At 37.8% G+C, this 17,669-nt stretch overlaps 1 protein-coding gene across 3 annotated transcripts in view; it reads left to right on the top strand.

The window, feature by feature from the left end:
• The window catches only part of Prkg1 (protein kinase cGMP-dependent 1), a 1,174,992-nt gene that overhangs the window by 1,144,417 nt on the left and 12,906 nt on the right, over positions 1-17,669 (top strand). For all 3 annotated transcript variants that reach the window (XM_029531419.1, XM_021187092.2, XM_021187085.2), the window contains 4 exons: positions 1,938-2,077; positions 4,030-4,119; positions 10,848-10,989; positions 12,135-12,298. In XM_029531419.1, coding sequence (XP_029387279.1) covers positions 1,938-2,077; positions 4,030-4,119; positions 10,848-10,989; positions 12,135-12,298 — 536 coding nt within the window. The remainder of the gene's footprint in view (positions 1-1,937; positions 2,078-4,029; positions 4,120-10,847; positions 10,990-12,134; positions 12,299-17,669) is intronic.

The following is a 17,669-nucleotide window of genomic DNA, read 5'->3' as shown; positions in this document are numbered from 1 at the left end:
AATATGAACTAACCAGTACCCCCTGAGCTTGTATCTCTAGCTGCATATGTAGCAGAAGATGGCCTAGTTGGCCATCATTGGGAAGAGAGGCCCCTTTGTCTTGCAAACTTTATATGACCCAGCACAGGGGATTACCAGGGCCAAGAAGTGAGAGTGGGTGGATAGGGGAGCAGGGGTGGGTTGGGGGAGGGTATAGGGAACTTTCGGGATAGCATTTGAAATGTAAATGAAGAAAATATCTAATAAAAGAAAAAAGAAAAAAGAAAAAAAAAAAGAATTAGGGCTTGCAGCAGTTATGCAACCAACATGGATCAGAATTAGAACCGTAACCCGTGGCTCACAATGCTGATCTCTTTTTCTACCCTGTAAAGAAATGAAAAATCAGTGTTATCAATAAAGAAAACAATGTTTACGCTGGATATCTGAGCTGCACAGGATTCTCTTTGTTATGTGAATTAGACTACATTTTCTCTCTTCTTGGAAAAGTTTAGAATTTTATTCTTCTCATAACAGCTCGGTTGTCATTCTATCTTCTTGGTCTGTCCAGATTCCCTTTAGAAGTGAGTTCCCACACTTTTTTTTTTTATTATTATAAACTACAACTGAATTCATTTGTACTGTAGCAATCTATCATTTTAAGGAGTTTCACGAAGAGACAAACTTGAGGGTCTTTGGCTGTTGCAGCTGTTTTCAAGATATGCTTTTTTCCCCTTTAACTGGTCACTTAGATTCACAAACGCAAACCGCACTGTTTGCTGTGTCTGCTAATTTCCTCCTGACATATTTAGTCTTCTCAGACTGAATTCATACAAGCATTGTATACAGACAAGACATGTAATAACTCACTAAACCTGTAGATGAGGAAGCAAAGGATTCAGAGCTCAGGAAGGGGAGAAGTATGCTTCAGCCAAGACTTGCCATGGTATTTCTCTGAAGCTTTATGTGGGTCTGAGTAGTGTTGCTGGTGAATGTTGCTGTGGGGTTCCAGTGCTTGAGAACATTCAGTGAGCGCTCCCTTGACTACTGTTAACTGACCATATCCATCATGGCCCATCATCACTTTACTAGTCTCCTTGCTGAATCTCTTGTAAGCAAGAACACACACCTGTAGCCCACATAAGAGAAGGTGTTAGAGGAATCCAGTCTCCTCCATAGGCACAGGGGAGCCATGGGGGCTACATGACATGCAAGCTCACTATGTTGCTCTTCAGTAGACACAACCAAGGAGGAAGATTTAAAATGAAAGATTAGTGCCACCAAGCTTGATGGAGGAAGGGAAAAGTGGTTTTCAAAAATCTAGGGGGCAAAATTTGTTTTATATATTTTACTTTGTTTTATATACCGTGTGTGTGTGTGTGTGTGTGTGTGTGTGTGTGTGTGTGTGTGTGTGTGTGTGTATTAACTGGAGGCAAGGAAAAGATTGCAAAATAAAGTAGATAATAGCAGTTATGGCATATGCCTCTCCTGTCGCAGCAGGGACCAGGGTTAATCACTAAACTTAACCCTAGAAATGTTTGTGGATGAGGACTGTAAAGAGGATAAAGTCCTGGGTGATCATGTGATCACTCTTTGCCACCAGCATATGAAATAGAATTGAAAAGAAAATTAGACATTTTTTGATAGAGAACAACTTGGTATTAGACTCAGACTCATTATATGAAATAAAATGAAACACGAATTCTTCAAATTCCTGTGGGCACAAAATTAAATTGGGATGTAGTTAGTTGAAAGTCATATGATCCAGCACAGTGATATTTGAGGATGGTTGTAGTGGCTTTAAAACTGCCCTTCTGACAAGGATATCCCCTGTGTGACTTGGGTGGCAGTTGGGGCTCATTTGGGTCCTCTATAAACCCATTAGTTTTAGAACAACAACACAGTCTGGTGTATTAAGCCTGAAGGTTCTCTCTCATGTGTCCTTTCTGCCTGTCTTTAAGGTCCAGTTGAAAAGTGAAGAATCCAAAACATTTGCAATGAAGATCCTCAAGAAACGCCACATTGTGGACACGAGACAGCAGGAGCACATCCGCTCAGAGAAGCAGATCATGCAGGGGGCTCATTCTGACTTCATTGTGAGGTAAAGGCACAACCCTGACAGTGGACGTTCCAGGTCCACGTGGCAAGTCAACTGTAGCTTCCGCTTTCATGGTGTTCACCCTTAGTATATTTATTTCATGTTCACACACAAACATGCATGCACACACACGCACACACGAACACACATACACACACACGCACACACGAACACACACACACATACACACACACGAACACACACACACACACACACGCACAAACGAACACACACACGAACACAAACACACACACATACACACAAACTTGAGAAAATTGGTTTTCTAAGAATAAAAAGATTGACTCTATATTTTTTAAAAGAATCGTATTCTTATGTTCTTGAAAAAGGATATTTTTCACAAAATAGATATGAACTTTTAGCATTTCATTTCTATCATAACTTGAGAACACATGAGACAAATTGCAAAATCATACTAGTTAGTGTTAAATTTTTGAAGAGTTTGTTTCTGTGTGTGTGTAAAGTATACATGTGTTCATGTGCATGTGTACACACACGTGTGTGTGGGTGTACAGGTGAATACACACATGTGTGAAAGCCAAAGACTGATGTCCGTGTCTTCCTCAGCCACTTGGCACCATATTTTTTTGTGACATGGTCTCTCCCTGATCCAGGAGCTCATCCATTTCCTGGGCTGACTGTCCAGTAAGCTCCAGGACTCTGCCTGTCTCCAACCACTGAGCACTAGGCTTATAGATGTTTTCTCTTCTTTTCTTTTCTATTTTATCAAATGACAGCTATCATACTTCGGTATTTTCATAGCACTAACAAGATGATAAGGGGGAGTTTTTATATGCAGGAGAAATGTTTATAGTTAATTTGCCAGTAACATTCATAAAATGTTAAGGTATAAATTTAGGTAACTAGTCACAACCTATATTTATGAAAAATGTTATACTTTCTATCTACATACTATGTGCTAGTGACCACTAAGTTTTGCTCAAGGCCATGACTGAAATACCAGCCAAATCAAGAAACTCTTGTGTGCACACCCATTTGGCCTTGTCCACTCTGGAAGCTTCTAGAACCATAGCTTATGAGAATCATCCGTGAGGTCACTGGCTTCCTGGGGGTATGAGTACCCTTCATTTTCGTTGTAAAATACCAAGACTAGCAAGTCAAAACACTGCAAGCTGAGAGCCTGTGTTTATGATAAGGACATCATAAATTATCTCTCCTGTCTATTTTGAAATATTGAATGCAATATTGTTAACTCTGCAAGTGGAACACCAAAACTTAGTCCTCCGGTGTCTCTGTAACTTTGTACTACAAATATGTGATATATGTGCTTAATACTCTGGTTTAACTTTTTTTTAGTTGTGTTTTTCCTTTTTTTAATATATTTTCATTAGATATTTTCTTTATTTACATTTCAAATGTTATCCCATTTCCTGGTTTCCCCTCCAAAAACCTCTTATCCCATCCCCCCCCACCCCACCCCCACACACCAACCCACCCACTCCCGATTCCCTGTCTTGGCATTCCCTTACACTGGGGCACTGAGCTGTCACAGGACCAAGGGCCTCTCATCCCATTGATCTCCAACAAGGCCATCCTCTGCTACATATGCACCTGGAGCCATGGTTCTTTCCATGTGTTTTCTTTCATTGGTGGTTTAGTCCCTGCAAGCTCTGGGGGTACTGGTTAGTTTATATTGTGGTTCCTCCTATGGGGCTGCAAACCCCTTCACCTCCTTCAGTTCTTTCTCTAGCTCCTCCATTGGGGTCCTTGTACTCAGTCCAATGGGTGGCTGAGAGCATCCACCTCTGTGTTAACAATACATATATGCATTAAAACACCTTACTGTAGCACATACATCCATATATATGTACATATGTACATATATGCTTGTCAATTAAATAATTCACTAGCCTTAAAAATGAATGTTTTCAAAGGTACTAATGTTCATCCTTTTGTTTCCTGCTTCCTGTTCACAGGCTGTACAGGACATTTAAAGACAGCAAATACTTGTATATGTTGATGGAAGCGTGCCTGGGTGGAGAGCTCTGGACTATTCTCAGGGATAGGTAAGAGACTTAAATCTTTTCTGCCATGTTCCCAAACACACAGTGACACGTGATGATCTACACGTGAAGAATCCATTGTAAGCGCACATACAATGGCATTGATATTTCACAAATGATTATATTTTCCATTGCAAACATGAGGCATCGCCAATAGCATATAGAATTTACCACAAGGTATGTAAAACTTTGTAACTAATGGTATAGGTTGAGTCCACCTTATAAATGATCCGCGGGACGGCATATGCATCCCCCAGGCCTTAGTGAGCTGTGAAGGTTGGAATCAGCCAGCTCTACCCCTGAGTTTCACACTGTGTTTCACCTGGGCGACTGGGAGCAGCATCATAGCTGTCATCTGGGTTACCTGTCGCTTTAATTGCAGTACAGTTTTAGATAGTCACCCTCTCTGATTTTCTCTCTCTTTCATAGTTCTGTGTTGAAAGCCAACATGAGTTTTCTCCCCTTGTCTTTTAGAGGCTGGTGACTCTAAAGGGAAAAAAAATAATCCACTTATTTGTACCTTTTCACATAGACAATTTGATTCGCCCTTCTGCCCTTCCTTGGGAGGTAAAGTTTGTCTAGAGGATGCACAATTGTTTCTCTGAATTATTTATTAAAAAAAAAAAGTTTTCTTCGTTTTCATGTCATTTCCATTTTTGGTTGTTGTTTTAAAGACAACTTTGCTTTCCAACTATAGTTTTTGATCATTCATAAGTCATTGTGTACCCTCTACCCCATGTTAGTGATTAAGTCTAAATTCTTACACTTGCCAAACAATACTCTCCCACTGAGATACATGCCCTAATATTGGATTTTCACAGAGGGCCTATTTATCCCAAGCTAGCACCTTATACCTTTGATCCCTGTTCCCCTGCCTTCAGAGCGCTGGTGTGCTAGGTAGGTGCTGTTGTCTTTTCACTTTTAGAAAACGCATCCTTATACAAAAATTATTTTCTTATTTTTTTCCAGCCTTGCTTTCAAGTTCTTCTCCGCTGGATAACCGTTACTCCCAATTTTTAACTAGAGGTAGCTCTGAGATTTCTGTGCATCATCTGAATTTTAAATAGTTGGGTTTTTGGTTTTGTGGTTTAGATAGCCCAGGTTAGAACAGGAGTTTCTTTACAAACTCTTGACTTAAGTTCTTCTTCCTAATGTTGCCCTTTTTGTGTCTTTGTATCTTCATAAAGCCTATCCATTTAGGCCTTTGGTCCCAGTGGCTATATATGTGTGTGTGTGTATATATATATATATATATATATATATATATATATATATATATATATGTTAAATAGATCTCTTTCTGTTATGTCATAATCTAATATAGTAGTACTTTGTTTGATGTGTTAACTTCGGGTTAAAATGAAGCATACAAAGAACCCCTGTTGTTGATACAGGATCAGGTCAACATCTGTACTAAGCTACCGTATCACTGCATATTACACTAGTGTTGTTAGTTAATAATTGAGGCATGATTTTTGTGATAGGTATGGTCTGAAAAAAATAGGATAGATATGGTCCTACTCCTCAGAAGTTGTTGACTATTACAAAAAATTAATGTTTTGATCAGTGAATTAGCACCTAACAGTCTTCGTGTTGTTCTACGTTTTCAATTCCCTACTGTGTGTGAAAACTTTTCCCTATTTTCTGTTTATTAAAACAGGAGGTTTGTAAGTAGAATTAAACAGGAAAATATAATAACCTGTACAAAAGAGGGACCAGCTATGCTCTCAGAGCTCTGGGAAATTGGTATTAAGTCCCTTTATCAGAACAATAATCATAACAACAGCACTAAAACTCAGCCTGCAGCCGTAAGATGTATCCACTCATCAATATTCAATTGCAAGGAAATAGCACCTCTTAAGATTACAGTTTGGCCAGTCACGTGTGACAAACTGGGTTTCTGAGTAAGCTACACTCTGACTCGGCAGGATAAGAATGGGTGACTGTGAAGAATTCGGCTCCCTTGGGAGAATTGGATGGATAGACAGTAACAGTGCAGATTCATTCCTCTATCTCTGGTGGCTCTGTTCTGATCCTCCCTTTTCCCTCCCTTGTGTCATCCTTGAGTTCTAGTACATGGTTGCTCTGTACCTCTGGGGAACTTGATATGCATGACTGGGCTTAATGTAGAAAACAAAGGCTGCTTAGTTCTCTGATATATTCTAAAAATGTGAAGCCCCCACATTAAAACTATGGGACCATTACATGGAAAGCTATTATAAATGTATAGACTTGGACCCATTTCCCTCACTCATCCTCCTTCTGTGTACATACATAATCTTATATATAATCTTAATCTCTTATTCTACATATATTTATTTTACCTTCTCAATAAAATGCTGGGAGCCATGTCTGTTAGCTCATTCCTGTAACCCCAGCTTCTCAGGGGGCTGAAGGGAGAATTCCCAAAGTTCAAGGTCACTGTAGGCAATCTTAATGAGACCTTGTCTCAAATATTAAAAAAATAAGAAGCAGCTTTGGATGTAGTTCAGTGGAGGAGCACTTGCATAGCACATAAAGATCTCTGATTTCAAATCTTATGATGAAAAATAATAATAATAATAATAATAATAATAATAATAATAATAATGAGCAAACAAACAGAAAAGAACTTAGTCAGTTTGGTCCCTTGTCCTCTGTGTCCAAGGAAAGCAGAGGTAAGGAAACCCTTCATTACTTGTATGCAAGATGTTCATATGAGACTATAGGAAAGTAGGCTCATGTGACATTATTTACTGACAGAAGCCTTAGAGCTTTAGCACAGGAAGAAGTCTCTGAGACCAATTTGGGCATCTGCTTCCTTTAACTTTGGGCTGTGATGAACATCTCCTGCCTCTCCAGTTGTTTTCATCAACACAGAAAAGGAACACAAAGCAGTGCTGTTGCTGCTGCTGCTGCTGCTGCTGCTGCTGCTGCTGCTGATGATGATGATGCTGTTAATGAGAATAAAACCCTGGGGAAACAATTCCATGTTTAAGGGCAAGGATAAGAGCCCAAGTTGAAACCCCAGGATCCCATAAAAAGCTAGGCATGGTCAAATGTGTCTAAAACCCTAGTGCTTGGGTGAGGCAGGAATAACAGGATCACTGGAGCTTTCTGGTCACCCGCCTCAGTCTGATTTCAGAGCGACCTCATCTCAGGAAATAGAGTGACAGAGCAGGATGCACAACTTCTGCATGCACATATGTGTGTATGCACCAAGGCACACACATGTACACATGCCATATACATACACTACATGTGTGTATGCACGCAAACACATACAGAGAGAGATATAGAGAGAGGTGGAAGAGAGAGAGAAGGGGAGAGGGAGAAATGAGAATTAAGTAGATGTTACATGCAGGCAAGATTTGAGGACAATTAAATAGACCTAAGCTAAACACTAGAATATTGTTTATGCATCACATTTCCCAGGTTTATTCTTTAGTAGCTATTATAATTTATCATCTAGTCCATGATAACTTTTTTCTTCCAAAAGTTCTATTTTTTTCTTTGGGATAAGATAACTACAAATTATATTTTATTCACTTTCCCTCTGTCACCTAAAAAATTCATAACTCCTGAAACTTTTAAAAATATAATTATATAATATAATAAATATTTATTAGTATTTACGTATCCAGTAGAATATGATAAAAAAGCACATTAGCATGTTAATAGGATATAGCACATAGAAAAAAAATATATATATGAATATTTGGTTATATTTTAATCTAGTGAAGCTGCATGTTATTAGTTTTTTTATTTGTTCATTTTCTTTCTGAATTTTGTTCTGAATAACTTAAGTATCTCAGAAATCATGCTTTTCAAGTCTCACGCCGCCTAAATTTTTCATCCCATGCCTTCCTGGATAGAGTTTATGATCCTGACTATGTTGTGGAGGGTGAATATTTAATTTCTTCTCTGGTGACCTAAGAGATGGCACTAATTGAAAGTATTGCCAAAGAAATAAGTCAATCTACCCTGTAGCCTAGCTACCCCATTTTACAATGGGTCATAACCCTGCATACGGTAACCCTGCAGGTTTATGTGCTCACTCACGACTGCTGCCACTAGTCAATGATGCCTGGCCTCATTTTATAAGAGATATTTTGTCTTTGTTTACATTCTAGCATCTCATGATCCAGCTCATGATAAGCTGAGTAAATACTGTAATTAAATTTTAACTCATATATATGCCTCTACTTCTATCAAGTTGTTTTTTAATGCTATTTAGCTAAAGCAACAATTCCCAGGGAACACATGAGAGCCTGTTCCCATAGTTTGACTTGAAGTGATAGCGCTGTCAAAGCACAATTTACTATTTCAAAGAGCTACATAGAATGAATGATTTCTTTCTTGGAACAACTCTCTAAACAGCTGATAAAATTAGCTTTCACTTCTATTCAGATCAAATTGACACTGCCGTTACCAATTCTAATTGTAATGTTTCACTTTCAGTCACTCTAATGCTATGCCCTGTGACTGCTTTCGGTGGCCTTGATCAAATATTTATTGGTGCAACAACATGCTCCTGATACACTGTTAGCATGTGCTTGTCATATTAATCTCTCAAAGTTGGAGACTAAGATTCCCTTAAACCTTTAAAAATAAGTTACAAATATACTTATATGTGGTATATACTCAATATAGATTATTGAAAGAACTAGAAACCAACGTTCTAGACCCTTCTAAAGTCCAAAATGGCTCAGAACCAGGATAGACACCTCTGAAGAAAGGAAGTAATTGATCTCTGGATTCTAACAATCTATGAAGTGTGAACTCTTCTAAAACACCACTCATGGACTGTTTTGATTAGCATTACTCTGGAATGCTTTATGTTCAGGGAAACCGAAGTCATATACAACAGAAGTGTGTACATATGCTCGCTCGTTAAAGCATATGTTTTCAAAGAAATGTTCTATTCTTGGTAGAAAAACATGCTAAAACTTCATTAAGTGCAAAGGGGAAAGGAATTCGGGATAATTCTCTAATCCCTCTCTAGTCCGCAGGCTTGTAGATTTTTTTTTCTTTTTTTAGATCTGACTAGGTCATCTACTTGTTAGAGGGCAGTTACAGCACCATTCACATCCTGCTATGCATGTGGTTCTTTCCAGAGACCCTTTCTTGCCTCCTTTGAAATTCACAGTTGTGTTACTCAGAAATCACTGGGATGGTGATTTCTTAGTGATGAGCTAAAGTTCTGACATTTAGAGTAGATGTCACCATTCCTAAAGTTTTAATTTAATCTTGAATTTTATTTGTAAGATTTGTGTTTGAGATAAGGGTTCTCTAAAGTCCAGGCTGGCTTCTTGCCTCAGCCTCCCAGGTACTGAGATTATAGTTATATGCTATCCTGCCTCCTTTATCTGTGTTTGTTTTAGTAACTGCTCAGGGGATATAAAAGGAAAGTCTGTACAACAAAGTATTATTTCTAAATACAAATGTCCTGCAAGACACCTTGGATTTGCAGATGAATTTTATGAATATTCAGTCATATCCCCCTGCTCAGTTTGTTAGACTTCACTCTTCAGTTTTAAAAAGAAGAGACATCAAAATGCAAGCAGGCATCAGGGACCTGCCAATGAACAACCTCCTGCCCCGTTGCTTACTGGACACTACCTGAAGTTGTAATAGCTCATTTTTCATCGCAACTACTTCAAGGGCTGATAAAGTTCATAGTAACAGTCATAAATTCTGAAGTCATTCAATCAAACCTCAGTACTTGAGAAAGAAGTAAAAGAACATGCTTATTGTAAGTCCAGTGAATAAATCAAGATTCAACACACGTACAGATAAGACAGAGAGACAAGAGGCAGAAAGAAGATGTTTTCTTGTTAAATGTTGGAATGTAATAGTTCCTTCCAGTGACTTTTTTCTTCTCATTGTGTTTTATTCCATTTCTTCCTCCTGATGCAAAGGCAATGGTATAGAAGGTAGATACTGTCAGTCTTAATGCAGATGACTCAGAAACCTAACATGAGATGACATGTGGCAGTGTTACAGCTCCATGAATGGTTCTCTGTAAACACTGGTCCCTTTCATTATCACATTCACAAGAGCCATACCTACACCATTTAGAAAGATCCATTCACAAGAGCCATACCTACACCATTTAGAAAGATCCATATATAAATGGGCTAAAAGTAACCATGAACAACTTCATATATTCAAGTTCATATATGCATGCATGCATGCATGCTAAGGAAGGTGAGTAAAACTGCTGTTGAATATAACTTCTCTTCTGGACTGCAGAGAGGTAGATAATGATATAAGACTTGCCTAGTATATGTGAAGAACTGGGTTTGATCCCAAGTAACAAAGAATGAACAATTAATTAATTAATTAATTAATCAAATAACATCTCATTTGAAAAGCAAACTGTCAGTAAACAAGTGCTCATATAGGACCCATTCTCCTGCCCACACCTCGGACTCTGCATTTTTTTATATGGCAGTGGGCTGCTGAGAGGAAGCCACAGACTCCATGAAGCTTAGTATGCTGCTGCGGATTCCTTTTGAGCCTTCCAGGAAGTTGGATTTAACTGTCCCACTCATAATGGCAAAGAATGCTTTGGCTTGATCCTCAGATGCTTTTGAAAACCTAATGGAATGGAAATCATGCAATACGGATCCAGTTAGACATTGGTCTCTGAGCCAACTTTGGTGCAGAAATATAATGAACTCACATATACACCAATTCCTGGGGAATGAATGTCTCACACAGGGCTCCTTCTATTTTTCCCTTTTCAGGGGTTCGTTTGAAGACTCGACAACCAGGTTTTACACCGCATGTGTGGTAGAAGCGTTCGCCTATCTGCATTCCAAAGGAATCATTTACAGGGACCTCAAGCCTGAGAATCTCATCCTAGATCATCGAGGCTATGCCAAACTGGTCAGTGAGCTTTACACGCGGACTGGTCCCAAAGCTTAAAGTTCTTGTGTTCATTTGTTAACAGGAAAATCTATTTTCCATTCCAATGTTATAAATTCTTAAAAGCAATGCTAGCACCGGAGTTTTTAATTAAAATGTATTTCAAATTGTGTAAAGTATTATGAAAAATCAAATTGGTGAGGTTTGAATTAATAATAGCCCCACAGCATGTGTTCTAACAAGTGTTAGAAAATGCATATATTCATAGAGCTGAAAGCATATGTATATATTCTGCATTTCTAAGCAGCTTCCTGCAATGGAAATTAGTACAAGACCATGATCATTTTTGCATTCGGTATTTAAGAATAGTGCTCATGAGAAATGAGTGAGTTCTGAGGTAACATTATCTAGGTTATGCTAACAGTAATGGCCAAGAGTTCTAAAGAGCTACTGTATAAGCAAAGTTCTTTCATTTAAAAATGTTCTTCTAAGAGCTCTGGATCTATTGGTGCTTGTTTCTAGTTGTAAACTTTTAGAATTGTTACCCAGGCATGTATTTTAGGTACGTACAAATCAATGGTATGTAAGGGTTTGGTCTAAACCAAACCACTTTACAAAAGGGAGGATTTCTGTATTTGCAGCTCCTTCAAAATGTTCCACAAAAAGGAGATTTTGTTTTATCTGCTTGTTGACCAGGGGGAAATGTTGCTCTCTTTGGTGTGTCACTCAACTCCTTCAAAAGTAAACCTCCTTCTTGTATATTCAATACTAGAGCTGTGAGCTTCATAGCATCTAAAAGGATGCATGTATATGCTGTGAAAACTTTTATGATGACCCACCTAGACCTATGCCTCTTTAAAAGAGAAATTCTTTCTTTATGCCACAACCACTATTGGCAAAAATGTAGGGAAAAATGAACAGTGTTTAAGAAATAGGTTTTTTCCTTTGATGGTTTCAGTTTTATCCATGTTTAGGTTTCACTTTCTCATTGGAACATGAGTTTGAACAGGCCATCTGTGTCTGCAACATTCGTAATTCCTTTCAGAAGACAGGACTATAATGAATTGTTTTTGTTAATTGGTATCATCAGTGTGCTCAGTGAAATACAAATTACTCTACAACTTGATCATAAATAGCTCAAGTGTCTTGATTTCTCTTTCCCTAAGGTTGACTTTGGCTTTGCAAAGAAAATAGGATTTGGAAAGAAAACATGGACTTTTTGTGGGACTCCAGAATATGTAGCCCCAGAGATCATCCTGAACAAAGGCCATGACATTTCAGCTGACTACTGGTCACTAGGAATTCTGATGTATGAGCTTCTGACTGGCAGGTATGGACATTTGCAGGGAACTGGGAATAACTGTTGACCTCAGACAGCCGTGCACTCTCGTGCCTTTGGCACTCTGGTTAGATGATCTTAAAAAACATCTCACTATACCATGGAATTCAACTTATTTATGCAGATGATCATGGATTCAGAAAGCAGGCAGCAGAGCAGGTCACAAAAGTGCAGCCAACTCAAAAACCAATTTTAATCTTACCATCACTGTCTTTGTGTGTGTGTATGTGCGCGCCCATGTGCGCATGTGTGGTGTGATAAAGAGAGGTTAAAGTTCCTTGAGATTTATTGGACTAGTCATTTAGCTGAAAATACAGTATGAGAAATGATAACCATATGAAAAGTTTTAGGGTCAGATTTCCTTACAAGCAACAGGACCTGCTAACAGGTTTTGTATTTAAATGAAATGTGAGCTATTTGCTCATTATTTATATAATAATATGATCAATAGGAATGGCACAAGCCATAAGACACATTGTAAGTTTCCCAAGAAATAACACAGAAAAAAAGAATGGACCACTATAATTTGTGCTAAAGACGTTGACTAGCACAGGGTCATCATGACCCATGGAGTTCAGAAGAGGCTTCTGTATGATGTAAGACTGTGTCGAAATCCTGAAAGAAGATAGAATGTAGATGCAGAGAGAAAGGCAAAAGACATGTTAAGCATGACTTTCCTCAAAAAGAAATTTTTTAATAAAACTAAGATATGATTCAGAAATCTCACTATCAGATACTGCCATCAGCAGGATGTTCAGCGTCACAAGACCACAAGGCTAATTTTTCAAACTCAGTGTTAAGAAATAGTTATCTTGATATCAGAGCCACAAAAAGATGATATATGTTGTTGGCCATCAAAAGATTAGGGGTCCAGTTAGGATCAACTGTCTCTTTAGCACCTTTAATGATAAAAGACAATCAATAACCATGTGGTTCCAATGAAGAGAAGGCTATAGACAAAATAATTTACACCAAATATTACTAAAATAAGAATATGACATATAACATGTTCACACGTGCCTTTCTCACAAACACTAATTGACCAAGTCAACAACAGGGTGAATCTGATTAAAATCTCAATGAAAACACTGGCAAGTGGACTGATGTTTTACTTTATTAGAATTTAGATTAAGTAATTTAAATGCTATTAAAGATAATGTACCCTTCTGGTCTGAGCCAGTGCCCTGAGCATACCTTGGGCACAAACTCTCCCACAACACCCAGAGGAAGCTCCACTCCCAGGCACTCTAACACACCCTGGATCATAGGATCAGAGGTGAGGAGGGCACAACATCTGTCCCAATACCCGGCATAACTGGGACCAGCAAGACCCAGGCATGCAGGAACTCTGCCAGACTAGTGGCATGGTTCCTTCCGGTCTGGGCTGGTGCCCTGAGCATACCTTGGGCACAAACTCCACAGCCAGTCCCACAACACCCAGAGGAAGCTCCACTCCCAGGCGTTCTAACACACCTAGGATCACAGAATCCCAGGAGCTTGGTCACACCAGGGTCTCAGGGTCCCGGAGACAGCTTGGCACAGGAGTTCTGACACAACCCAGATCAAAGGAAGGAGGAGCTCCAGTCAGATATAGCTAGGGCAGGTAGCACTAGAGATAACTAGATGGTGGGAGGCAAGTGTAAGAACATAAGCAACAGAAACAAAGGTTACTTAGCATCATCAGAACCCAATTCTCCAAACATAGCAAGTCCTGGATACACCATCATACCAGAAAAGCAAGATTCAGATCTAAAATCACTTCTCATGATGATGATAGAGGACTTTAAGAAGGACATAAATAACTCCCTTAAAGAAATACAGGAGAACACATGTAAACAGGTAAAAGCCCTTAAAGAGGAAGCACAAAACCCCTTAAAGAATTACAGGAAAACACAATCAAACAGGAAATGGAAATGAAGAAAACCATCCAGGATTTAAAAATGGAACTAGAAACAATAAAGAAATCACTAAGGGAGACAACCCTGGAGTTAGAAAACCTAGGAAAGAGATCAGGAGTCACAGATGCAAGCATCACCAACAGAATATAAGAGATAGAAGAGAGAATCTCAGTTGCAGAAGATACCATAGAAAACATTGACACAATAGTCAAAGAAAACGCAAAAAGCAAAAAGCTTCTAACCCAAAACATTCAAGACACAATGAGAAGACCAAATCTAAGGATAATAGGTATAGAAGAGTGAAGATTCCCAACTTAGGGCCAGTAAATATCTTCAACAAAATTATAGATGAAAACCTCCCTAACCTAAAGAGAGATGCCCATGAACATTCAAGAAGCCTACAGAACTCCAAATAGACTGGACCAGAAAAGAAATTCCTCCCGACACATAATAATCAGAACAACAAATGCACTAAATAAAGATAGAATTATAAAAGCAGGAAAAAGTAAGAGGAAAAGGTCAAGTAACATATAAAGGCAGACAGAATTATACCAGACTTTTCACCAGAGACTATGAAAGCTAGAAGATCCTAGGCAAATGTCATACAGACCCTAAGAGAACACAAATGTCAGCCCAGGCTACTATACCCAGCAAAACTCTCAATTGCCATAGACAAAGAAAACAAGATATTCCATGACAAAACCAAATTTACACAATATCTTTCCACAAATCCAGCCTTACAAAGGATAATAGATGAAAAACACCATCGCAAGGAGTGAAACTACACTCTAGAAAAAGCAAGAAAGTAATCTTTCAACAAACCCACACAAACATAATTCCATCTCTAACAACAAAAATAACAGGAAGTAACAATCACTTTTCCTTAATATCTCTTAATATGAAAATTAATATTACCAACATATCCTAATCAATTGAAATTCATATGAGGAATTAGAAATTTGTTGGCTGTCACCCAGTGGTCTATCTGATTTGGTAATTGGAAAAATAGGTCCAATATTGTATAATCCATATATACTTTCTGCTTGTTTGTATGTGACAGTGTCTTGCTGTTTACCACATAATGGTAGGATTGTTTATTTGATGTTCTTACACTATACAATGGTTTTCAGAACAGCTTACATATTTCAAAATTATTTATACAGCCAAAAGAAATGTAGACAATTAATTTGGGAGGTGGGTTGTAAGAGAACAACAAAGAGTGAGACTGAATGTTTTGCTTGATATTTATAATTATTGTATCAATTTTGAAGAAGAGGACTTTATAAGTTACTCTTATTCTGAGATGAATGCTTTTCAAAATCATCACAGCCAATGAACCAAAATCTTACTCTCGCCTAACGTCTGTGCCACCCTCCAAGCAGAACCATTGTTCAATGAAACAGTTAATGAATGACTTCATGAATAGACCATCTTAATACACACACCATTTCTTAAATGAATGTAACCTGTTCCCTGTGGACTGAGAATGATGACATTCTCACTCAAGTCAAATAGCTGTGACCATAGCAGGAAATCTGTATTCAAATAATTGTGCCTACAATTCATTCCTTGGCACTGCAGAACTGTCAACTCTTAGCTTAGCTACTATGGAGGTAAAAATCCTTTGGTGATGTGAGGGACAATGAAGTACAGCCTTATTACAATGAACTCCAGTGTCTAAAAATTGTTCTTATTTTGGGTTTGTACAACAGTAAGAGCCAAGATTTTAAAGCTCCACTAAAAATAAATCAAACAAAAAGACTTTTTAAATTTATGTTCGTTTAATAACATGTCCACCATTTTATGAATGGTATAAAAATATATATTGTGTTGAATATAATAAAAAATTAATATTTATATATCTTCATGTTACCTATTCCAAAGAAAGATTTAGACCCATACTATCATTTTAGATTCATTGACTAAATTTATATTTGCCTTTTCATATTAAAATAAATAAATTACCTTAAAAAAAAAGAAAGTGGTTGTTGTTTAATTTAGAAGATGAGACACTAGTCCTGTGCTGGATCTTTCAATCTTTGTGTATTTATTTGTTATTATAGAGGCTTTACTGGATCTTTTAAATTATTAACATGCTTATGTCTATAAAAATTCAAATATGTACATATGATGATTAATAGGGCAAACATGTTATTCTTATATGAGTAAGGACAATGTCCATTATGAATAACATCTCCTGGTCTAGGAGTAGTAAGTTCTTTAAAAGCAATTTAGAACCTTAAGAGATAGATACCATGTTGTATAATAGAATTGGGATAGGGTTCAGTGAGATACCAATGTGACCAGAATTGTAATTACATTTATCATATCCTTAAAAATAAACATTAACATTTAAATATAAAAAAGATAATATAAATACTACACTATCCATTTTAATACCAATATAAATTATCATGTAGGGAGGAAAGGGCTGGATTAGCTATTGGTATATTTATTTTTCATCATTCAAATATAATAATTGCATTATTTAGAACAATAGTTTAGGAATTGATATTATTGTTAAAAATATGTTCAAAACTTAGCATTTCTTTCAATGTTACTCCTCCTTGAAGCAAAATTAAGTTGAACACACATCTGTGTTTTAAAAGTCATATACTCTCCAGAAAAGAGCAGACCTCCAAGAGACAACAGCCTAACAGGACAGAACATGATACAATAAGGCAAGGCAAAGCCCTCATATCAAGGCTGGACAAGACAACCAAATAAAAGGAAATAAGTTGGAGAGATATCTGCTCCTGCTGTTAGGAGTCCCACAAAACCACCAAGCTAACAGCCATAACATATATGCAGAGCGCCTGGTACAGAGGAGGAGTGGATCTGGGGGGAGGGACAGAGAGGAGAAAGTAGGTAAAGGGGAGGGGGACAGAGAGGAGAAAGTAGGTCGAGTGGAGGGGAGGGGAAACTGTGGTTGGGATATATTGTATGAGAGAAGAATCTATTTCCAATGCTTAAACATTTCAGAATATAAATATTAATTTAATGAAAAGGATTTCTGATTTTCTTAATAGAACTCTTTCCTTCATTTCTCAAGACAAGGTTGCTCTGCATTTACCCCTGACTGTCCTGGAACTCACTCTGTAGTATAGGCTGGACTCCAACTCCCAGGGAACAACTTGTCTCTCCCTCCCAAGTGCTGAGATTGAAGGTGTGCCCCACCACTGCAGAGCCCTAATAGGATGCTTAAACTGATTAAAAAATCTGAGAGAAAAGGCAGACAAATGGACATTTGGAGGGTATTTTAAATGATGATGTAACTTGACCATACATCTGTCATAAATTTGACTAGATTCTTCTTCAAATCAGAAAATGTAAAGCTACCTAAAATACAGCTCTTTTGAATCAAAGATTGTTGTACAGAATGGCTTTTGTGTTTTCTTTAATTATATGTTTTGAAAGTTTATTCTCATGTCAGGATTATCAGCTTCAATAATAAGAATTCATCA

This window comes from Mus pahari, chromosome 1 (genome assembly GCF_900095145.1).
Source record: "Mus pahari chromosome 1, PAHARI_EIJ_v1.1, whole genome shotgun sequence".
Taxonomy (NCBI): domain Eukaryota; kingdom Metazoa; phylum Chordata; class Mammalia; order Rodentia; family Muridae; genus Mus; species Mus pahari.
Note: the sequence above shows the minus strand (reverse complement) of the source record. Positions and strands in the feature narration are given on the sequence as shown.